The 27,533-nt window shown below is 40.3% G+C and overlaps 1 protein-coding gene across 1 annotated transcript in view; it reads left to right on the plus strand.

The window, feature by feature from the left end:
- LOC134146780 (organic cation/carnitine transporter 2-like) overlaps nucleotides 1-27,533 on the plus strand; it is a 31,075-nt gene that overhangs the window by 510 nt on the left and 3,032 nt on the right. The window contains exons 2-8 of the mRNA XM_062587311.1: nucleotides 8,443-8,546; nucleotides 13,231-13,385; nucleotides 14,640-14,811; nucleotides 17,384-17,510; nucleotides 22,220-22,320; nucleotides 25,600-25,814; nucleotides 26,652-26,834. Coding sequence (XP_062443295.1) covers nucleotides 8,443-8,546; nucleotides 13,231-13,385; nucleotides 14,640-14,811; nucleotides 17,384-17,510; nucleotides 22,220-22,320; nucleotides 25,600-25,814; nucleotides 26,652-26,834 — 1,057 coding nt within the window. The remainder of the gene's footprint in view (nucleotides 1-8,442; nucleotides 8,547-13,230; nucleotides 13,386-14,639; nucleotides 14,812-17,383; nucleotides 17,511-22,219; nucleotides 22,321-25,599; nucleotides 25,815-26,651; nucleotides 26,835-27,533) is intronic.

Raw genomic sequence — 27,533 nt, forward strand, 5'->3', positions numbered from 1 at the left:
CTCGCTCACAGATGGCTTTTAGGTACCTCCACAGTTAGCGCCGGAGAAGCCTCTGTGTGTGGGGGGGGTGTGTCATAGCTTCGGTGTTCAGCGCCTTAGACTTGTCCTGCAGTCAAATCTGGCACACCAGGTTTATGTCGGAGGGCTAGCGTGGTTATTTTCTCCTGTTAATGTTAACTCGCAGGAATAGCGTCCCGAACGCAGCGGCTCTTCTCGATCGCTGGGTAGCGTTTGTGTATTAACTGCGTAATCAGTTTGGTCCGGTGTCCCCAGAAGCACAGAGGGCCGGTGCAGGAACAGCGGGTTCAGCTGGCTGCTGGGATCAAAGATGCCTCTTTGAACTCTGGAGATCAAAAGGGTTTGTTTTCTTTTTTTGAAAACAAAAAGCGGTGGGAGTCATCCGTTGTTGCACACACGGTGCAGCCAGAGCGCCCTGTTCCGATACCACGTCTGGAAGAGCCGTGCACGTTGCGTGTCAGCAACACGCTTGCCCTTGCTGTGCTCTCCACTCCACCTGCCAGGAGCGAGTCAAAATTCCCATCTGCTGAACTGTTTTCAGCAAATCAGTTTTCCAGTTAAGGTAACCAGACAAAGTTGAAGCTATGCTGACCGTGCCTCTTGTCTGAGGTGAAAGCTGTGCAGGCCTATAGGCACGACTGGCGTAAAATACAAGCAAAATGGATTTCAAGGAATATTTGGATTTCAAAATTTAGCTTTTTGCGAAGGCTTATAAGGTATTTGTACCATTGAATTGCCTGTTTGTATCTGTGAACAAGCTTTGCAGAACTGTAGCTACATTTGCCACCCAAAGGCCTCTGTTTCTTGCCTTACAGAACAGGTAGCAATGGATGTTCCTGTGCTTGCTTTCTGGACTCTGGTCTGAGCCCAGAAACGCTCCTTGGGAAGAGGGCTAGGTGAGGAAGCGAGCATGAGGGAGAAGCCACGCTCATACTAGCACGCAGGCCAGCATGGACATGGTGAAATTTTAGTTGTTAAAAACTACTTTTGAACTTAGTGGCTGAGATCCTGATTTTTAGATTTTCTAGATTCTGATTTTTACTGAGATACACTTGTCAAAGTTTGATGCACTGTTACAGGCAATACAAAAACAGTCAGCAGCATCTAGAATTAGTCAAGCTTGCAGATAAACATACCGGTTTTGTTCTGAATGCCGCAGCATAATGGTTGACCTGGCTTAGACATCGTTTCAGTTAGTACTTTGTATCCCCAAGCTCCATCTCGCTGCAAATTAATGTGTCTTAATTATCAACTAACTTTCAGAAGTTTTATAAGAAATGGAAGTTGCTAACGTTTTCCCAGAATGCTGCAGCAGCTCTCCCATGTTGTCTGTGTGGTTTGGCGGATGCTTTGTGTCTTGGGGAGGCAACGTCTGCCTGCCAAGACATCATGCTTTGAGGCAGTCTTTTTTTTTTCCCCTCTTCCTTTTACATTAATGTTTCTGAGCCAGTTTTGCAAGAGCCATGGCCTTTCACACGCTTTCAGGTTTTCAGTGTTAAACTTGTTTAATTTCTTGGCTTGGTTTTATGAACCGCTAATCTTGTGCTCGGTTGCTGAATAATCATGAAGACCTTTGTCCCAGATTTCTGTAGCTGGCCCTGGGAGGGGGAAGGGGAATTTTTTTAAAGAAAGGGGTTTGCTCAAATCTCTCGTGACTGTAGAGAAAGATCCTCATCTAGATTTCTGCTTTTCGGGGGAAGAGGAGGCTTGAAACATTTAATACTCTCACAGTTGAAGATGGACTTTTTCTCAGTTCTGCAGACTGAACAAGAAAATGTTGTTAGTCAGTCTGGAGTAGTTAACCAATCTGTGCGTAACAAAATCCCTTTTCATCTTTCTTTTTGAAATACCGTGTCTTGAGGAATAAGCAAAGCTTTGCTTTGTGTAAATAAACCACCTGTGTCATTCTTATTCCTTCCTACATCCTATAAAGAAAGAAAGGAGAAGTAATATAAATTTATATATGGTACTAAAAGGAATGCAGACTGGGATAATTAAGGGGGGAGAAAGGCTTAATTCTTATCCCAGACAAATCTGCAAAAGTCTGCTATCTGTTCTGGGACTATACAGGGTAACTGGGAATAGGATTTAGCTGTAAAGTGGTGGCAATAGTGGACTAGAATGACAGGATGATATTCTTGGATATATTCTTAGATGATACAATGATGAAAGCATTTTAGTCCATACGGGAGTAATCTTTTATACTGAAACATAAATAGAAAAAGGATTTTGTGTATGCATGCTCACCATCAACTTTTCAAGTGTCTTGTATTGTTTATCAACTTGAAATCAGTTCTTTATAGGCATGTTTTGGTATTGCAGACTTGAACGTTTTCATCCCCATAGTGGTTTTCTTAACAAATTTCAACTACTGATGGTTTCTGCAGAGGAAGGATGCTTACCATTGGAATTAGAGTTGTCCTGAGATAGAACTGGGATTCTGAATCCTGCATGAACATGCAGGGATAAAAGGATCTCATGCATATTTTAGGTCCCGGAGTTTTCCATCCCCTTTACACCAAGGGTTTAATGATGCTGCTGTGCTGTCGGATCTCAGTTCCTGAAGAGTAGTAAGTTATGTCAGACCTTCAGGAAAAAACAAATTGAGGCTGAAGTAGCAACATCTGGAATGACACAATTTAGCATTGTAATAAAAGTGTGTAATTCACTTTTTGTTGGAAAACAAAGAGGGTTGGGTTTTTTTTTTTTTTTTTTGGGGGGGGGGGGAGGTAAACAGACTTGTGTTAGGCATCTTAATCTACACAGGCTTTGCTAATGGTGGAGCCAGCAGCGAAGCATTACTCAAGGCTGTGTCATCCGGGTTCAGCTCTCACTGACCTCCTCATTCATGTTAGTGTAGGTGGCTTTCTAGACCAGAAGCCATATGAGGACTTCCATTAGGTTTCATCATCGTTTAAAGCAATGCACCTTCTTTCTTGGCACAAAAATATCAGCTTATTTTTATGGCTGAAGTTAACAGTGACAACTTTCCAGTCCGAAGAGCTGACACAACTACAGAATAACTTTTAACTGAGTTCCCGTATCTTATTATTCTTGTCAGAATAAGGACAAAAGTTCAAATTTCAGCTCGTAAGATGAGCATGAATGGCTGGAAGATGTAATAAAATGCTTGAAAATGCTGAGGTTTTCAAGATGTGGTTTGAGTCTATAGTACAGGACTATAGACTCAAATTGAACCTAATCACCTTTCTGGCTTCAAAACATAAGATAAGGTTAGTGTTTTTGAAGAATTGTAAGTTTATAGCTGATATTAGTAAAACTGAAAGAATGTTCATTTAGATATACTGTAGACAATGTAATGATAGGGTAATTTGCATGGGTATAAACAGGAATGAATTCTGAATCAAAGTTCCTAAGTGCTGAGTAGAGAGAATGCTAGATCTTTTGAAGAACCTGCCTCTATTTACAGAGAAGCAAGTGGTGGGAGACAGTAGAGTATATCAGATTAGATTCCAAAATTATTGCTAATATTTTGATTTTAAAATATTAGCACTTGGGGATATCCCACTTTTTTCAATTATGTATGTTCTTCTCTGCAACAGCAGAAACATTTTTTAAAAAATGAGAAAGGATGGGGGGCACAAAGTACTATAAAGGTAAAATTCAGAAGGATCTTCCTTATAGAACAAGAGTATAACTATGTGAGCTTCTTGAGGTATTTGGTTTTTGTCACTGTCCATCTTTGTTAATGATTCTAGTAATGCTGCTAGGGAAGTACAAGTGCTTCTGCAGGGGAACAGTTTTCTTTGTAATCTGAGAAACACATTTCTTGTAAGGTCACACATTCTATTGTTGGCTTTGCAATTGCTTTTGTAACTTTCCAAACATACAGGGTGGTGGTGGAATTTTTGTTTCTTGTGATACTGTAGTGCAAGAACTCGACATTTTGAAGAGCCCGTCTTTAATTAGATTTGCAGTTTTGATGTTGCCATGAATTACAAATATTGGGCACTATTATGATGAAATATGATTAGAATCTTGTTGTTAGCAGATAGATTTTTGTTAGTTACAGTTACGCCATCTTATCAGAGTTGACAGAACCACAGTAAAAGTTAAGCAGGATAAGGGATTTGCATCAGTGTCTGGATGTAAGCTGTTGAAAGATTTAGTGTTGGTAATTCATAAAGTGCCAGCTGTCCTATTGAGGCAAGTTGTATTCTGTGAGTGCAATGGATGCAGACCCTGTACACCCAGAATATAGTAGCTGTGATCTCCTGAGACTTTTGAAATTCCTTGAGAACTTAGAAGAACTAAACTTTTTACTTGTAGTCTGGCCATATCTTCAACTGGACTTGTGGTGTTGTGTCTGCCTACACTTCCCTTGTAATTTTAGTTTAATATCTTTATTTTATGCTTTGAATGTTACTGCACAGTTTGCTACTGTTCAGAGAATTCAAATGTTTCATCTTGGAGGTAGGTGAATTTCCTTGCGATTGTCATTTGTATGAAATTTGCAGTGTTTGCTTTTTGGATAAGGGTGTTGTGTTAACATACAGTTTAAAACTGGAAAGGCATATGACAAGAGAATGCAGGAAATACCAGTCTAGCCAGATTGACAGTTAAACTTCTATTTATGCTGCTTAGTGTAATTCTGACTAAACGTACAGTAGTATTTCTTGTTCCTTCTTTTTGTGTGTGTGATTTAAAAAATGGAAGCTAATAAAGCTTCCACATAGCTTTCCATATGTCTTGCCACATAGCGAGGGATTTTGAATTTATTTTAGTTCCAAGTAGCTAACTTACAGTGCAAGAGATAAGATAGAACTCGGAAAGTGCATATGTGATTACTGTAAATATCTAGGTCTGCTTGTTGCCCAGGCTGTAAACTGCTGATTGCAGAGCCGTTCTGTGGGCTCCTTCTCGGCCATGCCTGATGCCCAGCGCGGTGGGATGGGAGCGCCATGTAGACCAACAGCACAGCCCCTGTGTGGGGGTGCTCTTTTGCAGATATGCACTGGGGTCTGGTTCTGTCAGCTGGCTGAAAACTGACTGCTTCATCCCCTCTTTGCATCCTGCCTCACCTCAAACTGTCCATGCTGTCTGTCCCCAGCCCATCCTCCCTTCCGCATCCCCTCTGTCATCCATCCTCACCACCCGCTGTTACCAGCCCTGGAGTGCTCATCTCGCAGCCCAGCCCAGCTCCAGCACACAAGCAATCACTGCTGCAGGGTGTGAAGCTGCTGGCAGATACATCACCCTGACCTAGTGAGCTTTTCAGGAAATGGTTGCAACCCAGTCAAAGTAGCTGTAAGCTCTTTGAGTAAGAAAATAAGTTTAAACCGCAGTAGAGAATGTCCTCCTGCAAAATCATTGTAAGATTCAGTAAGAACACCATGTGCCATGTGCTACATGTTGGTGTTAAGTTGTTTAGGAACTTGATGGGAGCTGCTGTTAGGGACAAAGCTAAGTCGTGTTTTTTCTCCCGTTTCGAGCCCTGATAACTTGCTGAGGTTAACTTTATCATATTCACTGGGGCAAAGGATGTGATTTCCAGCAGCCTAATTCAAAGGGCACTGAGAAATGAAAATAGCATCTGGTGCTAGAGCACTAGATCATGATATATTGTGTCCTGACCAGTACCAAGCAGCACCATCAGCAGCAGAAGTCAATCAGGAAGTCATCCAGGGATACTTGCTCTTAGTAATGCTGGTCTTCAACTGTGGTGCTTCGGTGCCATTTTCCTGGGCAGCATAAAGGTCAGGGATGGGTACAGTGGGGGAATTAGAAGACTGATGCCATGTCACTGATAGGAGCCATACAGTAAAACTCTTTGGTAAGTCATTAAAAAGCTGAAGACTTCAGCATTGATTTACTGCAGTAATGGACCTTAAAAACCTTTTGTTCTGATTGCTGTGCATGTATCGAGTTTTATGACCTTAGGCTTTCTTTATGGCTTTAAATAACTGCCATTCGTAACCAAGATAGTCTTCCCTTGGAAAATTGATGTGCAAGTTGTTTGCTTTCATGCCTGGTTGAATTGCTGTTCAGCATAACAGCTCCTAAAATTGTGTTACTGGAGTGGATGGAAAAACAAGATGGTAATCAGAGTGGCATTTTAAAGGCTGGTATCTCTCCACCTGCCAATGCAATAAGCTTTTTGGCAGGGCAATGCAAAATGTTTTAGTCCCATGAACTTTTCCAAGTAATGTCTCTAACTCAGTGGTCACAAAGTGTTTATTGCTGGGCACAGACATGTCAGTATTTGGAAAGCCAAGTGTTGTGCAACTTACGTGTCAAAGTACAAAGTGGATGATCGATAAAAGGAGATGGCTAATTCACAACTACAGAGTGACCAGCCGAGAAGTAATGACTCTGCTAAATCTTTGACTGGTTGGATTTTAGTTCCGATACCGAAAAAGATGTCTAGTTCTAGTAGCTGCTACAAGGAGTAGACTTTGTGAATAGGCAGGTCTTTATTAATGCAAGATTTCCACCAGGAGTAGTATTTGTTATCCCAATAGATGTGATCAAATGAAGGCATTTGATAATGACCAAAACCTTTGGCTACTTAGATTTGATAATATTCATTTGCTGCGTATTTCCAAGATGCTAGATAAATTCTGCTGAAGTTTCCTGGCTGGTTTAGGCTCAATAAATGACTGTCAGAATTGTTTAAACTTTTTAAAATCTATAATGAGGTATAGTTTTTTGTTGAATAAATAGAGGTTTATTACAAATATGTTAATTATAATTTAAAATTAAAATGATATAGCTGTGGTAAGAGAAATCCCTTGTAGTAAGATAACTATGGTAAGATAAATCCCTATTGAGTGCTATAAACTCCTTAGCCATTAGAAAGCTCTGATTCCTAAAGGAGCTTCAGTAATGATGCATAACTGATGGTGTTGGTAGGATTTATTGTACCACTGTGTTAAGTGTTTGTGTTTGTGGTTTAGAATGTGTTTTGAAACTGGAAGAAGTTTTGAAAATCAGGGCAGGAATAATTTTGAGGGCTATAAAGTCTACTGTAAGAAGAGAATTCTAAGAAATGAAATCCAAGGGAGATTTATCAAAGGAAAGGCTAAGAAATGATTTGGCCACAATTACAAAGAGGGAAATGTTGTATTTTGTTCACTCTGTGAGCTTAAATAATAATAATCCTTAGAAATGAAGCCATAAGATAGTTTAAGGGATGGAAGCTGAAGTTAGGTGAATGCAGATGAGAGTGAAGTCTGCATGGATGAAAATAATTCATCTCTAGAAAAACTTATTGATGATAATTCAAAGACAGATGCTATTCCATGAAACATTCCATGAGATTTGCTGCAGGGATCTTGAAGTGAAAAACTACTTCTTGTGCTGTTCGTTCAGTGCAAACTTTTTAGTATTCCTTCCACCTTAAAGCCTCCACTGTGGTGTAGTTGCAGCATGAACTATAATAGGCTGAGGTTTGTGAGACGCCAGAGTCGAAGGCTTAATGGTAAAGAAACGACAAAGAATGAAGAGAGAGAAGGGAAAAGCCCATTCCTACTGGATTTCAAAAAATGGCCAGCAAGCAAAATGAAACGCTGACATTACCAGGTGACAGAGCAGCAACAAGGTAGATGGCTGTTTTCAGACACACAGCAACCTGGCTTTCTCGCAGGGCTGATCAAAGCAATGATATTTGATCTAGAGCAAATTTAAAAAGTTAAGAGGAAAAAACACTATTTATTTGTTTGGTTTGAGGGTCAAGGCGTGGGGAGGGATTAGTCATTGTGGTCAAAGTAAATATTTTGATTTTATTTCGACCATTTGAATGCAAATCAAATCTCTAAAACTTTCCATTCCTGAAACATCAGAAGGGGGCCTTGTAGGAGCTGTTTGAATAAATAAAGTTGGGAGGATTTGGCCTGGCCTCTGAAGTGAAATTTGGTTGCCTCTAAATTCTCTGTTTGCGTTTGGCATCTGTGGGGCTGCATCATCTCCTGCATCTCCTCCTCAAGCAGGTTAAGGAGCTTGCTCGAGAAACTCTTCCAGTCATAGCACAACAGAGAGGTAAGGGACAAGGTGTCCCTGCTGCTTTTTTGCTTTCTTTTAATATTTATGCAAATTTTCCAGATAACAAAAATAAAATTAAGACTCTTTGAATAACAGCTGTTGATACAGATTTCAAATAACATGCATGTTATTCCAGAAACATCAAGATGCTTATTCCAGAAACATCAAGCAAGTGAGAGATTGCAAATTACTGCAGTCTTTAATAAATATGGTTTTTTTCCTTCCTCCTTTTTTCTGAGATTGTTTTTGTTATGGAAATATTGGTTTGATTGCTCTATATATACATTTGTATCCCAAAGATCAGAACTGAGATTTTCCTGAAGAACTCTAGTATACTTTCATTATCTAGGCTCAGCCAAGGCATTTTTGGGGATGTTTATTAGATGTTTGTGTTCTCTCTTTAAAATTTCTTTCTCCTTGCAGTGGAATCTCGTGTGTGACGATGACTGGAAGGGACCCTTTAGTACCTCGTTGTTTTTTGTCGGTGTCCTGTTTGGATCCTTCATATCAGGACAACTCTCAGACAAGTAAAGTATATACACCAAAGCTGCTGGCTCTTTGTTTAGTACTGTTTTGTAAGCAGTTCTTCTAATTAAAACTTGCTATAAGTGTCTTTCTGCAACTACTAACAAGGAGGGTGCTGATGTCTTTATTCCATGATTGTCTAATCAGAGTAAGTGTCCTAAATTAGAACATAATGTTATGAAGATTGTTAGTGGATGTTTATCTATTTTTTCTTATATTTTTTTTTGTTTTGTTTTGTTTTCTGGATAAATCACTCTTGAAGCCAACTTGTTTTTAATGCCAGAAAACAGGTGTAAGATATCAAGTTCCTTCTGAAAAATCAAGTCCATGACATTCTTTTTTAATTACTTTGGACTATGTTCAGAGAGACCCTGGGGCTTGTTTTCCTTTTTTGATGTCAAGTTTATAATTTTCTTTATAAATTCCTGTAGCTTATCTTCCTCATCATCAAATGCAGGGTCTAAGTCCAATGTTTATGGAAGGTGGAAAGCATTAATGCTAGTCAGCTGTACTCCAGAGAAACAGTGCCTTTTTTCATTTGTGGGAATTTGGGGTTTTTTTGCTATGTTTCTAGGCCCAGAGTGTCCTGTCTTTTCTGTTTATCAGTACAAATGCAAAACAATGGGAAGCATCATGTATTTTTAATTTGTGATGCAGTATCTTTTTTTAATCAGTATTTCAGATATGATGGGGTGGGTCTTAACAGATCCATCTAGCTACTGTTGTGCAGATCTTTGGGTAATACAAAGTATATACTTCAGTTGTTAGTACTTGAAATTTTTGCCTCTCTGTCTTTGTTACTGTTGTCAAACTTGCCTTTAGACATATCTCAGTACATGCTGCAGTTCATCTGCACTTCAGAGAATCATAAGGAACCTGTGGAAGTCATCTATTGCAACCCTGTGCTCAAAGCAGGGTCAGCTAGAGCAGGCTGCTCAGGACCAAGTCTTGATTTTGAATATCTGCAAGGATGCAGACTCCACAACCTCTCTGGGCAACCTGTTCTAGTGTTTGATCACCCTTGCAATAAAAAAGTTTTTTTCTTATGTCTAAATAGAACTGCCTGTATTTTAATGAGTGCCCTCTGCTCTGGTCCTGCCATTGGATACCATTGAGAAGTCTTGCTCAGTCTTGTTTACACCCTCCCCCCAGGTATTTATACACATTGATAGGATCCCCCTGGGTCTTTTCTTCTCAAGTCAGAACACCACCAGTTCTCAGCCTCTTCTTCTTTGAGAAAAGCTCCAGTCACTTTTGTGCCCCCTTGCTAGACTTGTTCCAATGTGGCCATGTCTTTCTTGTACTATGGGACCTAGAACTGGAGATGGGACTCCAGATGTGGTCTCACCACTGCTGCGGGGGGAGAGGGGGGATTCCCTTCCTTGACCTTCTGGCAATGCTCTACCTAATGCAGCCCAGAATACTTTTGTCCTTCTTTGCTGCAAGGACACATTGCTGGCTCACATTCAGCTTGGTGTCTACAAGGACCCCCCAGGTTCTTTTCTGCAAAGCTGCTTTCAGCTGGTCAGTCTCCAGCCTTTGCTGATACATGAGGTTGTTCCTTCCCAGGTACAGGACTTTGCATTTCTTGTTGTTGAATTTCATGAGATTCCTGTTTGTCCAGTTGTTGAGATCCCTCTGAATGGAGTGCAACCATGTGGTGTATTGACCACTCTCCCCAGCTTTGTATCATCAGCCAGCATTCTGTCTCATCATCTAGGTCATTAATGAAACGTTAAAGAATATTGACCCTGGAGTACTCCAGCAGTGATGCCTCCAGCTGGACTTGTATGCCACTTATCACAGCCCTCTGAGCCTGGCAGTTCAAGCAGGTTTCAGTCCATATCACTGTCCACTAATCTAGCCTGTACTTTATCAGCTTCTATGAGGATCTTCTGAGAGACAGTATCAACAGCCTTACTAAAGTCAAGATGACATCCACTGCTCTCCCTCTTCCACCAGGCTAGTCATCTCATTGTAGAAGGCTGTGAGGTTGGTTAAACATGTCTTTTCCCCTTTGTAAGTCCATGCTGACTTCTCTCAGTCACCTTCTTTCCCTTCATATGTTTGGAAGTGCTTTCCAGGATTACTTTTTCCATCCTTTTCCCAGGGATTAAGGTGAGGACTGATCTGTACTTCTCCAGGTCTTACTTGTCTTTCTTGAAGATAGGAGTGACACCTGCTTTCTTCCAGTCCTCAGGAACATTCCCTGATTGCCATGCAATAATCTCAAAGATTGAGAGTGGCCTTGCAATGGCATTGGCTGACTCCCTTGGCATTCATGGGTTCATCCCATCAGGACCTGTGGACTTAGTGTGTCTACTTGTTTAAATGTTCCCTAACCAGATCGTCTTCCATGAAGGGTAAGTCTTCCTTGGCCCAGAGTTCCCCACTGGTCTCAGAGGCCTGGGATTTCTGGAGGCCATTCTTACCAATAAAAACTAAGGCAAAATATATGCAGAACTAACTATTTCTATTCGCTTTCTGTGCTGCATGCATTAGTATGCATGCAAGTATTAGTACTTGCTCTTGAGGGAGACACGTGGTTGTGCTGATTTCCCAGGCCACTACCTCCTTACTTGATTGTTGGTTGTCATCTCCCTCCCCTGTCCTAGATTATAGCTCTCCTAACCTATCTGACAAGCTTGTTGGCAAAGATACTTTTGCCCTACTTAGGTGGAGCCTGTCTCTTCCAGACAGTGCTTTCCTCAAAGAGGGTCCTAGAAAACAAAATGCTAGTACAAATACCAGTTGCACAACTTATTGTTGACCCACAAGATCTGTCCACTCCTCCTCAAAGCAGCAAGATCAAGGAGAAAACTACCTGAGCCAAGCAGTCATGCTTCGTGTTTTCCAGGTCTCCCCTAGCGGTATCATTGTTGCCTACATTGGAAGAGCAGCACGGAGTAATAGTCTGAGGGCTGGACAAGCCTTGTCATTCTTTCCACAAGATCCCAGATCCCCCAAAAAGCAGCAAATCTCCCTAGATAATGGGTCAGAACGGCAGATGTGGGTCTCCCATTGTTATCCCTCACAACTTCATTCTGGTTCAGTTGCTTCATTTGACAGAATTCTCAGCCCCTCATCAGCTATAAAGGTGCTAAATCACCTCTGTAGTTGCCAGTCTGCAGTGGGGCTGGAGGTGTCCTCCTGGTGCCAGAAGTCACGAGCTTCCAGCCTTCGCCATCATGAGTGTCCATTTCGCAACTGAGTAAGCTCAGCTCTCTGTTCCTCCTTTGGTAGGGCTGGGGGGTTGATATCTTGATGCTGCAGGGTCTTGGAGAAGTGCTGGTCGGTCTCTTGCTCATCATCCTTTACGCTGTGCAGTCTTCTGACCTTTCCTGCCGCTCCTTTACTCGTGACACAGATCCTCAACAAGCACCTATCTGCAGTCAAGCAGACCATCTCCTGCTGCACCAGCCTCTGCAAGAGGCCCCCGGCTCTTCCTGCAGCCCAATACCTGCAGAGCTGCATCCCTCCTCTAGAACTCCAGAAGGCATCTGATGTTACAAGGCTGGTTGCTCCAGGAGCTGCTGGAGACTGTGCCCTGTGGTACGTCACCACCGCTGCTGCAAATGTGGTTGCCATTCTGAGGAGTGTTGCTGGCCTCTTCTGTGCGAACCAGTGCACGAACTGCTGTGTCTGTTGGCTGCCTCTGCTAGCTGCGCTTTCCTTTCCTTTGGGGACTGACATTTAGACTCTGACAGCCTGTTGGAAGATGGGACAACTTCTAGAATTCTCATGTTAGCTGTGAGGGCAAATAAATGCAAATAAACTGCTAAATGGACAGTACAGCTCATCCATGTACTCTCATAACTACTAAAGGACAACTAGTTTGTGATCAAAAGACCAAGTGCATCTAGCAACCCCTTTAGACTGTTTTGGCAAGCCTGCACTCCGATGTGTACTGTTACAGTCTGCCACCACCTACTGGTCTGCTACAGAAAGAGCCTTGCAGTGCGCTTGAGCCTTGCAGTGCGCTTGAGTCCTGCATGCCTGGCTGCAGGGACAGACAGGCGGGAGTGCTGGAGTGAATCAGTAGTTCAGAAATAACAGGTAGTTGAAAAACTATTTTGCTGGTGGTCTGTTCTTAATTCATTCTAATCCATCTAAACATTACAGCACACAACTAGATTTCGTGGTGAAGCTGAGTTTCAAAACTCAACTTGAGTTTTATTGTTTGAGTTTTGGGTTTGCTGGAACCTGCATTCATTAGTCTTCCTGTCACAGGCCAGGAAGCCTACTTGGTTATGTAGATGCCCAGACCGAGACATAGGGACTGACTCTCTTACAACTGAACTCAACATGGGTTTAACATACTCATCTGTGTAACAGACTGAGTGCACCTTAGAAGAGAAAGCATCTAATACTGCTCTTAAGTTTTAATTAATTTACTTCTCAATGATTTGTCTCCCTGTTCATCTTACCAGTAAAGAGGGAATAGTGTTCCATCACTTCCTTAAAGTTTAAGTTGCACTTAAATTCTTATTTCTTCTTGGCTAGCAGAATTCTTAATGTATTTAGAGCAGTTGTATATGTCTCACGTTTCCGTAACCTCTGCTTTCTGCAGGTATTTTGTATCTAGCTAGATGTGCATATGAGTAATCTTGTCTTTTCGTTTCTGAAGATTTCTTCCATGCTGTTGTATAATTAATTAATTTATTTATTTAAATCTCTCCATGGAAGGTTTGGCAGGAAGAATATTCTGTTCGTAACTATGGGAATGCAGACTGGCTTCAGCTTTGTGCAGGTCTTCTGTACCAGCTGGGAGATGTTCTCGGTGCTCTTTGTGCTGGTCGGCATGGGACAGATATCTAACTACGTGGCAGCGTTTGTTCTTGGTATGGACTACTGTTGCGCTTAGCATGCATTCTGTATTTGTCTTCTCTTCCCTGTTTCTTTTCAGTACTGGCCGGGGTTGATTTATTTTGCCAAGCAGTACTGTTAAGAGTGTGTCCTCACCAAGCATGAATAATTCATACTGTCTTTGGAAATTTCCAGTTGATAGAAATGCAGTCTGAATCAGTTCTGTGGTTTACCATTCTAAAAGGTAAAAAACAGAAATTGATTATTTGAAGCAAAATCCATCTTTTATTTGGAGAGATGTGTAAGATGATATCCAGGGGTTGTATTTTCCATGGAAGGCCTAAATGCACACTTGAAGTACAAAATTTTAAAAGAAAAAAATATAAACATTATAAAATCTCTTTAAAACAGCCTATAGTAAAAATTAAATGGCATAATGATTTGTGATTTGTGTATTTTCAATTTAGCTAAGAGACTATCAGTCTTCAATTAATATTAATTACAGTAACTTTCTAAAGCAACAAATATTGGCAAGATATTCCTTTGTAACTGAATAAAGCCGGTACAGCCTGTGAAAACAATGTTTAGCTAACTTCACAGCAGATATTGTGCTGCACCTTCTGTAATCTCTGTAGATTTCTGTAGAAATGAAGATTATATTTTTTCAGCCTCTTTTGATTTGCAGGTCCCTAAAGGTTTCTAAAGAGAAGTGTTGATGCCTGTTAGTGCATTTAATTCAACTGACAGTAGCCTGGCATTTGATAGTTACCATGCATGTGCTTCAAGTATACGCTCCAAGAGCTTGCAGGTTTTCCAGTTAATGAAGAAATAGATAGCTTTTTAGGAGGCGATACGCAGCAGAAACTTAATTTAGGCTTCTCTGAGTTTTTCTTTAAAGAAGCTGATCTCTCTCTGTAAGCTGGAGAGAGCTTATAGAGATCAAACTGAAGTTAACTGGTGTGAGCGTTTTGTAGTACTTCTGGTGTTTTTAAGTCTTCAAGTGAAACGGAAGATTCTAAGGACACAGAACTACAGAAATTGTAGCCACTTCTAGCTACAGGAATACTGCATGGCTTCTCTCTCTTCCCTTTATAGAATTACTTAGATTGATGCAGGATCATTGCATGAAGTAGATCTGTGGTGCCTCTAAAATTGGAGAGCAGAGAGTGTTATTTGCAGTAACTACCCCATGTAATGTATTTCAAAGACAATTTTTAACATTATTTTTGATAAGTTATTTGGTTGCTCTTAAGTTAAAATGTTAATCTTCACTCTCTTGTTTTGAATAGGCACTGAAATTCTTGGCAAATCAGTTCGTATACTATTCTGCACACTAGGCGTTTGCATATTTTATGCATTTGGCTACATGTTGCTGCCGCTGTTTGCTTACTTCCTCAGAGACTGGCGGACGCTGCTTCTTGCTCTTACTTTACCTGGGCTACTCTGCGTCCCACTCTGGTGGTGAGTGTAACCAAGTTTAAAATAAATTAGCCTTTAGAAGTTCTTGCTGGCAGATTTTTATGATCCAGACTCCCTGCCAATCGGCCTGTAACAATAAAGTCCATGAGTGGGCATGTGGAAGAATGGGCATTGCATCCTTTGCTGTTCCCAAGATCTTATAGATATGGAGTCTATACCTGTGCGAGTGATCTCTAACTTGTGCCTGAAAACTCTGTTCTTCGTTTTCTGTCAAAAATTAAGAAAACTCATCTTTTAGAGAAAAAATAAGAAATAATGATATTTTACACTTAAATTTCTGAAAACCAAGAAATGCAGCAAAAGAAGCATACTCATGTAATAATTCTGCTCGAGTAAGGCTCTGACATTATTTCACACGTTCACTTTGCCTTTATATTCTAAACAGAAGTCTTGTAGCCAAATACCTGTTGTATTCTCACACAGACACGTCTACTTACTGTTTCCTGTCTTTATTCCCTTCACTGTCAATAGCTTTTGTATGTGACATTATTTGGCACTATATTTTCATTTACCCACAGGCCACACTCTTAACTGTCTCCCACCTGCCAGTAGCATTCATGTCCACATAACCCTGAGCTACTTCACCAAGGTGGCTTATATGACACAGTGCTGAAACAAGGTACACTGCATCTGTCAAGGCACATGTGTACCTCTCTTTTCTGACATGCAGAAGTTTTTAGGAGAAGCTCTGCAACTCTCCAAGGAGAGTTCTGCTCCGAAGAGTCCTTCCACCACTCAGTGTTGCTGCTGCTGTAGTGCTCAATGTAACTGAAGTGCAAGCAATTAATTGCCAGAGGCTGTTACCAGCTTCAGACGATAGCATTTAAGTACATAGCTACGCAACATTATGCTGGTTTCCTGGTTTTCAGAGGTTTGACTTTTGTTGAAGTAGATGTTCCAGAAGGGTGTCAAATACTGCAAGGCAATCCCAACTCTGCATTAGCATATTTTCTTGCCTACGTGTGTGGAGAAAATTTTATGGTGGTCACCAGTGCTGTTTGGAAATGCTATAGGATTCTGATGTTCAGTTCTTTATTTTCCTATGGGCTGGAGTGTGTCCTTTTCATATTACCTGTCCATCTCTGACTTTTGTCTCACTGTAAATGTGTGCTGGAAAGATTTGAGAATTCCTTTTGGGAGTTGTTTTTTGGTATTTTTTAACAAAATTTTGCTGCTTCTAAATATAATGGACCAGCAAAAATAGTTGGCTTCCCTGCTTGGCATTGGCTAAATAGATGTAGAAAATATGTAATCTGAAGACAGTTTTTTCTGTGAGGAAAAAGTAAATAGGTGATCTCCTGTATAGGTGTAGTTAGTAGGAAACTTGCATCAAATGTTATGCACTGATTTGATGATGATGATAACAAATTATAGAAATATTTCAATTTTTCACGTTGTAGTAAAATTGGAAATCAAGCAGATTTTATAAAGTAAAGATGCAGGGGAGGGCATTTTACAACATGGAAGTACAGCAGTATGCTAATTTGTAAGAAAAAAAAATAAAATTGGTGAAATGTAATATGAATCAAGAAGAAAAGTATAATTAAAGAACCATGGCAATTATATTGCTTCATAGATAAAAGACACTTGTCTCAGGATTATTGTCACCATTGCAGCTGTCAGTCAACAAGGAAGTGAATAAGCCATGTTAACTTAAAGTCTGTTAGTAACAGTGCACCAGATTCTGACCCACTGCCTCCCCTTTGCATCAGGTTACCCTGGGGGCTGATCAGTGAAGGCTGAAATGTGGCTTAGAGCTGCTTTCCACTCAAATCTACCCCTTGCTTTTTGAAAGGTGAGCCCTCACTTATCATTTCAAAAGAATTCACTTGTTCGTGCACCAGCTGAAATCCACGAACTTTAAGAGTAGGTCTGATTTAAGGGCAGAATGAGAAACCAGCTATTTTAGAAAGCCAGGCAATGATGAATGTGACACAGATATGCAAGTACTGCTTTTCAGCTTATACTGCTTTGCAGCTTGTCATATCTGTGAGACTTCAGTGCTTTCTTCCATAGTTAATGAAATACTACTTTTAAGTGGCATGTAAAGTTTAAGTAGTCCACACGGTGGTGGTGTTTCTTCTCTTATACTAGCAACTGAGGTCTAATTCCATCTAGTTTCTCTTAGGTTGAATGACTCATGAGATTTCCCATTTCTGACTTGACTTTATGGCAATATTTACAATTACTAATTTTATGTGTGTTATTTTAAGCATTTGCCTCTTAATATACAGAACGCTGCTTGTGTTTTCTGAATTCATTTAATTAAATCTTTCTTCTCTATACTTTGAAAGTTTTGGTTGCTTTTTTTTTCTGGATCATAATTCAGTTCCTTAGTATTTCCTAAATCCATTAAATCCATGAACACATTTTAGTCAGGTCTTTTTCAGTACACTAATCTGCTTTTGTAACTCTATGATATTGGTTGTCACTGCTATAATACCTGAAAGGTATGGCAAGTTTTCCGCTCTTTGTTTTTGAAACAGTGTGTATTGGTGTCTGCAGCAGTACTGTCTCTGGAAATGCAGGCACTTTATTCCGAACCTTTTTGCAGGGTCATTCCAGAATCTCCCCGATGGCTGATTTCTCAGGGAAGATTTCAAGAGGCAGAAGCCATCATCCGAAAGGCTGCAAAAATGAATGGCGTTACAGCCCCGGATGTAATACTTGACCCTATTGAGGTAAGATTCATTTGGCAGTGAAGTTGTTTGCTGGACCTTATTAATGACTGTGCAAAGTGATTAATTTCCAGCCATATGAATTGAGTTATGCCTGCAGCATATTATGCATCTCTCAAGTGGGTAAAATGTCACCTTTTTTCCCGAAGCTTTGCAGCAGGATACCCTTCCCCACTTCTTTAAGACTTATAAAGCCCTTGCTGTTTCAGTCCCATGTAATGTTCTAATGCAGGCATCCTTTTGATCCAGTCTATAGCCGTCTGTTCTTTTTGAGTGGTAGCTTTTGGGGAGAAGGTAGTGAATTCTTTTGATACCATTTTATGATCTAAAGATAGCTGTATGAAGCTGATGGCAAACTAACAGAGAGTGTGGTTTATCCCAGTGACTGAGTACAGTAAATCTTAGTCCAGACAGCTGGCAAGTGTCCTAGGATTCTGGTCTTTAAGGCCACTGGGACCTGGCCGTGTTGCTCTGAGGAGTATATCTCAGACTCAGCAGAGAATGTGTAAGCTCTTGACCTCTCTTGTTCTTTGTTTTCCTCCAGCTGATGATCTTTTTGAACAGAACAATCTGTGTCACAGTGATCAGATGCAGATAGTAATACTTCCGCTTTGAACAGGTTTTTATGCTTGCCCAGTCTAATACAGAACTAATCCTGAGCAGTGGCACTGGAAATGATGGTATTCTAGTTCAGTTTCTATTCCATATTAAAAGAGGTCAAAACTCAAGTTCCTTTAGGATGGAGTAGCTAGCAGTGTATTTTCTTCCCCCATCCATTTCTTCCAACCTGCCATTGTTTCCTCTAGGCATTTTCCCATTGTCTGAGCTGTTGCTGGCCTTAAAGTGTAGAAGCAGCTCCAAACGCATTCAAATGTGACCTCCAGAAGTCAGACAAGTACATCGTTTGCATAATCCAGGAGAATGGGAACCTGTGTAGGCAGATTCGTAGAGCGTGTCTGGGCCCAGTTACCCAGTTGTGTGCTGGTTGATAGCTGACATTTTCCAGTTGTTGATATGAAAATTGGTCTGCTCTTGATGTCACTGTACCCTGGGTATTCACTTTGTTTACAAGGCTTCTCTGCCATACTGAGGAAAATGGTTAGCCATTAAACTGTAATGTGTTGCTATTGAGATTGAAACAGCTTCAGCTTGGGCTAAAGTTAGTTGAAGTGGAGACAATCCTGTTTGTGCAGACTTGTTCATAGAAAGTGGGAGAAACATCCTGATCTCACTTGAATAGACTGAGAATGCTGGGAAAACCCAGACCTTCTGATAATTGCTTTTCCCCGGATTTTCATTGGAACATATTTTCTCTGTTCTCCTCCTTATGCTGTAGACGTGAAAATTCACCTATTCTCAGCACCACAGTCAGAGAACAGGTTTAGCTGTGGCTCCAATTCTGCTTGAGGCCACTGCCCCCAGAATGTTTCCACCTCTCTTTCTTAGAAAGAAATATTAATCTATTTGCCTCTGAATAGGGTAGGATTATGAAGCAGAGAAAGGCAGGGGCTAGATGAGGAGTATTGTCCTGGGAACAGTGGACAGAGGGGGAAATGCTGACTGCTGCTGCTGGGTCGCTGGGGTGGCAGGGATACACAGTGCTTCTTTGCAATCAAGCAGATAAACCATAGCACATCGACTTCTGTAAACATGGCTTACTTAACATTCTGACACTCAGAAGAAAATGAGCTAGACTAAAAGGTTCTTGTTTAACTCCTAAAACTCCTTACCATCTTCTTTTTTTCCTTTTTTAAGTAAAATAATACTGTGACAAAATAATTTGTGCAAAGTCTTTCTTCAGCAGTGGTCTGTTTACCCTGTTGTTTTGTTTGCTTTCTGAAGACTTATACTTCAAAGCAGGAAGCACACATCTTCTCTTGAGTTTCTAGAAAGTGTGATTACACTGCGAGGAGATTCTCAGAAATCCCAGCTGGATTTTTGGCCACATACAGTTGGAATGTGCATTCTGGATGGAGGAGTGAACAGAACTTCCATTTCAAGAATATTCCTAGATCCCATGTGGCTGGAAAGCAGCACCTGGAGTACTTAGCCCCCAGAGACTTAAAAGCATTTAGGATCCCTAAATGGTGACTAGCTGCAGACAAACTGCGCAGTGTAAATAGGTGCCGAATTACTCCATGTGAACTGGATTACATGTTTGGATAAGTATCGTTTTTGTCCTCACAGCCCTTTCCATTCCTTCCTGTTCTGGCCTGTCCTGTTAATGATTATACTGCTTGGTTATCCAGCTGCTGAAAGGCAGGGCACTTTTCTCTCATGGAGTATGACTGTTTGAATTTTACTGTCTTCCTGGTTTGTTTTGTGGTTTGTTTGTTTCTTCTTTTCTTTTTTTTTTTTCCTGTTTCCTGTTTGTTGGTTTCTTGGCAACAAATAGTGGCAGAACTGGAGAGTCTTTAGGAAAGATCATGTGATTTATGAGAAAGGGCTGTGCACTGTAAAGCTATCTGCAGTTTGTGTTGTGGGAGGAATATCTCTTCAGGCAGTGTGACAACTATAAAATAGACAGCCATTTTCCTTAGTAGAAAATGAAGACCCATGAAAGCAGATACACTGAAGCTTGCAGTGCAACAACATCCGGTCATTATTTTATCCTCCTGGTCTTCAGAACAAAATATGTGTCAGAAACGTCTTTCACTTGAATACAAACATTGCATCAAGTGTAATGACACCTCTGTTTCCATTATCACAGATAAAGTTTACAAGAGAAGGTAACTCTTGTCCTTCAACTTAAAATATATATTAAGGGCCTCAAGTCAGTGTCTAGGAACTAGCTTGCCAAAAGAAACGAGCACATAACTGGACATGAAGAGGTTCTTGAGAAATAAGTTAAACTAATGGTTGCTTTTGTCTCTGGATGAGTATGTTGTGTCCTAGAATACATCTAACTTTTTCCACTAGCCTAGCCTACTATTTTAAGGAAAAAAGTATTGCAAGTTAACCTAGAACAGAGTGCAGTATGTTATATTAGATTAGACAGCAAGATTTCTGAAAAGTCTGTAGTAGTTAGTGATTGCACTATTTTGAAGCTACAATCATAATTTACTTTTATCTGATAATCATGTACACATACTGTGAAATAATACCTAGTGCCAATAAAAGGCATTCAGTCCTTAAACATACCCAATTAATATATGATATTCTCCACTCAAGCTGAATTGGAAAATCATGTGAAGAAGAAAGCATTGTATGCATGGTTTTTTTGTGTGTTTGCACACAGTAGAGCTCTGTCAGGCAAGAGAGGTTCTTCTAGTTGTGGAAGGAGAAGTCTTTGCTTAAATATTGTGAGCTGCCAAGACCGCTAACAATGCGATAAGTGTTGAAATTAAAAATATTTCAGTATTATTACTTTTTTCATTTGATAATTTTGAGCTTCTATGGAGGATGCGTGTTTCTTTCTTTGTTAGATTTCCAGCTATTAATAAGACTCCCAGATTCGCATAAGATTCTTTTTCTGTTAAGATATTTTGTATCTATGTAGGAAATTGTAGGACCATGATCTTATTAACATTCTTACTGTGAGACTATAAAAAATCAGCATGAAATTGATAAGCGAGTAGCCTGGGATAAATCCTGAAACTTGGCATCTTTTATGATGACAAATTATGGTATGTCTAGAAAACACACCATTGCCATATAGCATTACTTTGTCAGAGTTCACAGTTTTAATCGATGGAACATGTGCTCTCAGGTCACCTTTTACATGTTTTGAAAAATCCCTCCCTGTACTCTCTGTTTAGGAGTCTAAATTTAAGTCCACATTCTTAAAAATTCTTTGCTTTTGTATAATCTTATCAAGCACAAAACTTGTTAGCGTGCTTCATGCATGAGTATCTTTGCATTGTTTACATGGAAGTTGTTTTATTTTGAAGAGCTGGGAGGTTTCAGAAGGAAGAGAGAGGGAATGTGTTGTGTTTTTGCTTAGGTTCATACAAGGAGATTTTTTAAAACAGGGTAGATAATGATAGGGACTCTTCAGCTCATCAAGCAATATGTCCCAGGGCTTAAATACGTTACTGTTAGCTCCAACATGAGGAATTGTTTACTAAATCTCTCCTGCTGCACTTTAATCTTGTTGTTTTTTGCCTCGTCTGCAGTGGACATAGAGGACAGTTTATTGCTTTCTTCCTTTTGCTAATCTTTGAAGACCATTCTTAGTCTTCTAAGTCTCCCTCAGTCTTCTAGTCTTAAGCTAGATAAACTCTGTTCTTTCACTCTTTTACAGATCACATTTTCAAATGTCTCATCATCCTTCTTGCTCTCTTCTTGACTGGGTGTAGTTGATCTACATGATCCTCAAGGTTTAGTGCTGAAAACTGGACTTAAGAACCAGGCCAGCAGTGATACATAAATTGTAAATTAATGCTGTTGCTTATTATTCAAATATAAAAGTAACAATAAGCAGTTGCTTTATTGGGCCTCAGGTAGAGAAAATAAATACTAATTTCAGCCTAAATTTTAAGTGACTTTAAATCAAGAAGGAAGAATTGCTTTTACAGGTAGGTGGCTTTTATGGCTAATATCCTCTTGGTTAAAACTAAGGTGCGTGTTCTTGCTCTGCAGCATGTTGAAAGGGAGCAAGGTTCTATCAAAATATTGATACATAAATTGTTTTGGGGGGATTATTTTCACAATAATTCTGTTTGCAGGAATTTAGTGTTCCTATATTTGTGTTCCTATATTTTTCTTTCCAGCTGCAAGACTTGAATTCCCAGAAGCAACAGGCACACAACATTTTGGATCTAGTGAAAACCCAAAATATCCGAACCATCACAATTATGTCGGTGATTCTCTGGTAAGGAAAGGCTGTGGCTTAGGCGTAAGTAAGCACACAAGCAGCAAAACAATAAGAAACTGCTCTTTGAGCATTTTTGCAAGAACTTCAAAGGTATTTCAAACAGGTATGGATAAAGTTGGTTAGCTTATAGACCAGTGAGCTACTGGCTGAAGCTAAATGATTCTGGTTGCATATGTTCTTTATTTCAGCAATAGCCTAGAAACACATCTGGATTGTTTTCTCTTTCAGAAGCAGAGAAAACTGCCTACTTTGAATTAAGCAAGAATCAAATCAACTGACTGATGTATAGGAATCCTAACTGATATTAGGAATCGGGGAATTCTCATGTGCCTGGAATGAAATTTCTAAGAAGAATGATTTGTGCCCTGTCCCCAGTTGGAGAGCTACTCTCCAGGGGCATGAACACAGCACTGGCTGACTTGTCGGGAAAATCTTTCTATCTTTTTTTTTATATATATATATTGCCTCTTAAAGGGATAAAGCTGCCTTTAAGTTCTAGTTTGAGATTTTCTTAGACTTTCATGCTAATCAGTCTTTTCCTCTGCCATTCTCAACCTTGTTTTATATTAGCTGAAGCAAAACTTTGTGCTCAGTGTCAGCTGCCATTTTGCAATGTTGGAAATCTCAGCGAGGCTTTAATTGATATTGTTTGTGTTTGCAGAAGAGATAAAATGGAGAGGGTAGTTTTTATCTTGGCAGAGACTATCCAAGTGAGATTTAATTAGTGCCTGTACCTACTGTGTCCTAACCAAGAAAGTCCTTCAGCTGTGTTGGATGAAGGTCTGTTTGCTGTCTCTTTGAAAAATGTTCCTTTGCCTTAGTGGGGTAAAAGTTTGAAGTTTAGTCTGCCATTCTACCAGTGTGTGCAAGCTGGTGTGGTGTGGCTTTTTGGATGAGGTGATGATTTGGCTGATATTTAAGCCAGCTTCTCTTGCCCATTGCAAAGCACAGTGCTCCTGACACACTGAGAAGGGATCTTGAAGGGAGAACAGCTCAAAAAAAGAAAGGAGTATGTTGTTTCTTTGAGGAGATGTCAACGCAGTTTCTGTATAGTGTTGTCTTCCCCTCTTCTTAACTCTAAATGCTGATTCATATCTTTAATTGGAAGTTAACTAGAGAATTGAGACTGCCTCATTTCTTGTAACTTACATGGAAGTAGAGAGTTTATAGGCACAGCCAATTTTGTGTACATGGATGAATATATATCAATTGTGAAACCTATTTGAACAGCATTTCTGGCAGGACAAATCATTTCAAGGAACAGTGACATGGCAGTGTGTAATCCATTCCAAATGCTGAATAACTATTTACTGCCTAATAAAAGAAGTTTTGTGGTAGGAGGAAAGAGCCAAACATATGCAACTTACTTGCATAATCTTATCTATTCTTGCAAATCTTGCAGAAAAATATTCAGTGGGTTTTGACTAGTTTTCTGCTATTTTTACCTTGTATGTCAGTTGCTTAACCTCTTTTTAAATCATTTCCCAAAATATAAAGCATCCTATTCTGATCCATAGCAATGTATTTGGCCCACAGGTAGTATATTCTGAGTTATGATCTAGAGTGTCTCATACAAGAAGCTCTGTAGAACAGAGTTGTTACAGATAGCAGTACATCATAGTCACATATTGCTGAGGGTTTAAAATAGCCTTGTTAATTTTGAGTAGGTAGCAGGCCTTTAAACTGATTTCTCTGCTAGTTTTGTGTCAGGGAGGAGAAAATTTGGCCTCTCATCACCCTCAAATGTGTAAATACCACAAAATTTTTCATAGAAAATTTTTGCCTGTATAAAGGTTTGCCTGTATAATAAGCTATGGCAAACTGCTACTGAAAGTGAGTTCCAGAAGGCTCAGCTAGCTTATTGCATGTAACAGTAACTCCTGGGAGCACCGAGGTGGGTGTTCTGTGCAGCATCAACAACGCTGCGTAATAATTGCTTTTGAAATGAATAGCTTTAGTTGGCAGATCATGCACAGAAATGTGGGTTTACCCATAGTTACACGACTTTATGCCTTCCCAGGTTTAGTGGACAACTTTATTTTAGGCAATTGGTCCATAAATGCTCTTCCCATATGAAGTAAGGAAGAGAGACTAATCTTCGATCATAACTTTCTGTAAGGAACAGGGATCTACTTTGTTCAGTGCAGTGTTTTGCTTAACATCTCCAGGATTCATTATAATATAAATGCTGAAGGAAAGGAAGCACTAAGAGCTCTGTGCCTAATTGTTTTACGCTTCCTGATCCAGTGTCCGTTATTTCTTTGTTTACCATTTGTTACATGTTGGTGAAGTATAGCCTTCTCCCAGCATCTCCCAAGATACCACAGGATTTGTCTCCAAGGTCAGCTGTGTGTTTTCTCTGACCAAATGGGAGCCAGCTCCCGTCTGGCAGTGGCATAGTTAAGATGGCAATATTCCCTGCCAGTGAGCACTGATCCAGGCACAGAGCCATGCTAATGGGACTTGGATGCTGTCCAGCCAGCTTGGTCTATGAGGAAACCATACTCCTCCTCTCCTGCTTCGTACACAAAGCAGGGAGGAATGACACAGAAACACTTTTGTCTACCCAGAGTTCGCTATTACTGTCTTTCTAAACTTAATGAAAAGCCTCAGCTTCAGAAGCAGGCTAAATTCAGTGGTCCAGACTTTTAGGCTAAGGTTATAATCACTAGTAATGCAAACTTCTGTATCCCTACGTTATAGGTGAATCACTTCTCAGGGGTGGCCTGAAATGTGGGGCATAGGTGAGAAGCAATCAGCCCCTCTCCATCAGTTTGAGTAGCAGGGACAAATAAGATCTAAAAGTGACAGATACTGAGAGCTTCTTTGCAAGGTCTGAATGAGAGCAGAATTGATAGTTGCAAAGTCATGTAATGGCAGCAGAAATGATGATCACTATAGCTGCAGGAACATCCAGCATGGATTAGCTCATAGGCCTGTTCCACAGCAAGGCTAACAACAGCTCCAGACTTGCCTAATCATGTTAATGCTGAATAGGATGTTTTTTATTTTTTTTAAATCTTTGAATTGCAGAGAAACTCAACAAATAAAATGCAGCAGCACTGTGTAACTGTTACCTTGCTGTTTCTGAAGTCAGCACTTTAGATGCTTGCTTCAAAGCTGGAAGAATAGGGTAGATATTGAATTTACTTTACATAGTGAAATTGTAATTTCTCAGCTTAACAGAGATGTGAAGAGGTTCCTGCTAACTTGTGTCTTTATGAACCTCAGGAGGAAGAGCAAATCTGTCTGATACTGTTCTTCTGCTTCTTTCAGGATGATAATCTCTGTTGGTTATTTTGGACTTTCACTTGACACACCTAACTTGCATGGAGACATCTATGTAAACTGCTTCCTCTCAGCAGTGATTGAAGTTCCAGCCTATATAATTGCCTGGCTGCTGCTTCGCAATTTCCCCCGACGGTATTCAATGGCTGCTGCGTTATTCTTAGGAGGCTGTGTTCTTCTCTTCATTCAGCTGGTGCCTGCACGTATGGAATCCTTAGTTGATATCAAACATGCATGCTAGGTGAAGTCCAGTACCATGCATTGGGCAGATGTGGACAAAAAGTATCTTGAGGGGACTGAATGTAGATAATTTTTTCCTATCTTCGCCCCTCTTCCTTATCTCCCAGTGCTTCTGCACAGGGCGCTTACAAGGCATGTCAGTTCAGATACGTTTTTCTAAAGGTGGGCCATTTGCTTTGTGATCTGTTGGGATCAGCACTGCAGTCCAGTTTTACCTGAATGTACATCTCAGGTGCCTTAACAAGGTCCTAGAGCAAAACTAGAACATGACTAGATGGAGTTTACTGGGAGGCTGCAGAACTTACTTCCCAAACAACTGTCAATGATGATTTTCTCTTTAGGGCTTATGCAAGGTTGTATTCCAGGAAAGCCGTTGTGGAAGTATTTATCGTAAGCAGAGAAGCTTTAGTGAACAAGCGTGGATACCTAAAATAATGTTGGGCAATTAAAAAGGAGGGGAAAATAACATTTGTTGGATATCAGACCATACATATCTTTAGGCCAGTTAGGTTATGATGGTTGTGGTCTCTTTCTAATAATGGTGTTAAATTTGGTTATGGGTGGGGGCAGGAGATTTGTGTATAACACGTGTTTACAAATCAGGTAATAAACAGAAGGAAACGAGCAAGAATTTGTCATCCTAGCAGTAATAAAAGTTGCTTGTGCTCATAGATGTGTGCAGGAAAAAAAGACACCAGATACTGTAATTAATTAGACAGGAGTTATACAAACACAATTAAATTAATAGATACGGTGATTTGTCAGAGTTTTATGAAGGTCTTCCTGCATTTTGATTTCAGATATTCGTGTCCTATCTATTCTGCTGGTGATGATAGGGAAATTTGGGATCACATCTGCCTTTTCAATGGTTTATGTTTACACGGCTGAGCTCTACCCAACAGTAGTGAGAAACATGGGAGTTGGAGCAAGTTCCATGGCCTCCAGGCTAGGCAGTATCCTCTCGCCTTACTTTGTTTACCTTGGTAAGTTACTGGCCATTTGTCTGGTACCATGCACTGGGCAGATGCTGGTATTTGGAAAATATTGTTTCAGTATTGCCTACAAAACTTAATTCTGCTGATGTAATTGCATCCAAACCATCTTTCTGTGTAGGAAATGTTGTTGCAACATCATAGCCACAACATAGGAAACCTTACAAGACCTTTCAGGAGGGGAAGGTGATTTTGCTTAAAATAAATTGAAATAAAATAGGTTTCGCTTGCACTCACACTCACAGTCATACTCACAAACACCAGAATGTGTGCATCAAAGACATATGTTGAGCAGTCTGGCACCACGATGCTTGTGTCCTGATGTCAGGTCCAGAATCCACCACAATGACACGGAGGACGAAGGACACTGACTGTCAAGTCCTCCTCATGTCTCCTGCGTTGCTGTTAGGCTGGCAACCATGTTCAGGTTTTGGATAGGCTTTTTACCCTTGTGGAGCTGACAGTGGTCAGAGTCCCACCTCTGTGAGTCATTGGGATTTGCTGGCTGTTCTTTATCTCCATTTCCGGGGGCATCTTGTGAAACTGCAGGTAGATGTGCGCGCCCAGACGCTCATGTCGTTCTCCATTCATACCAATCTGTGCCTTTGTGTTAGAATTCTTTACATCTCTTTGTTGTCATATTGTGCATGGGAAGCTGCAGACAGTATCTTTTATGTGTGTCTTGTGTTA

This window comes from Rhea pennata, chromosome 14 (assembly GCF_028389875.1).
Source record: "Rhea pennata isolate bPtePen1 chromosome 14, bPtePen1.pri, whole genome shotgun sequence".
In the NCBI taxonomy this organism is placed as follows: domain Eukaryota; kingdom Metazoa; phylum Chordata; class Aves; order Rheiformes; family Rheidae; genus Rhea; species Rhea pennata.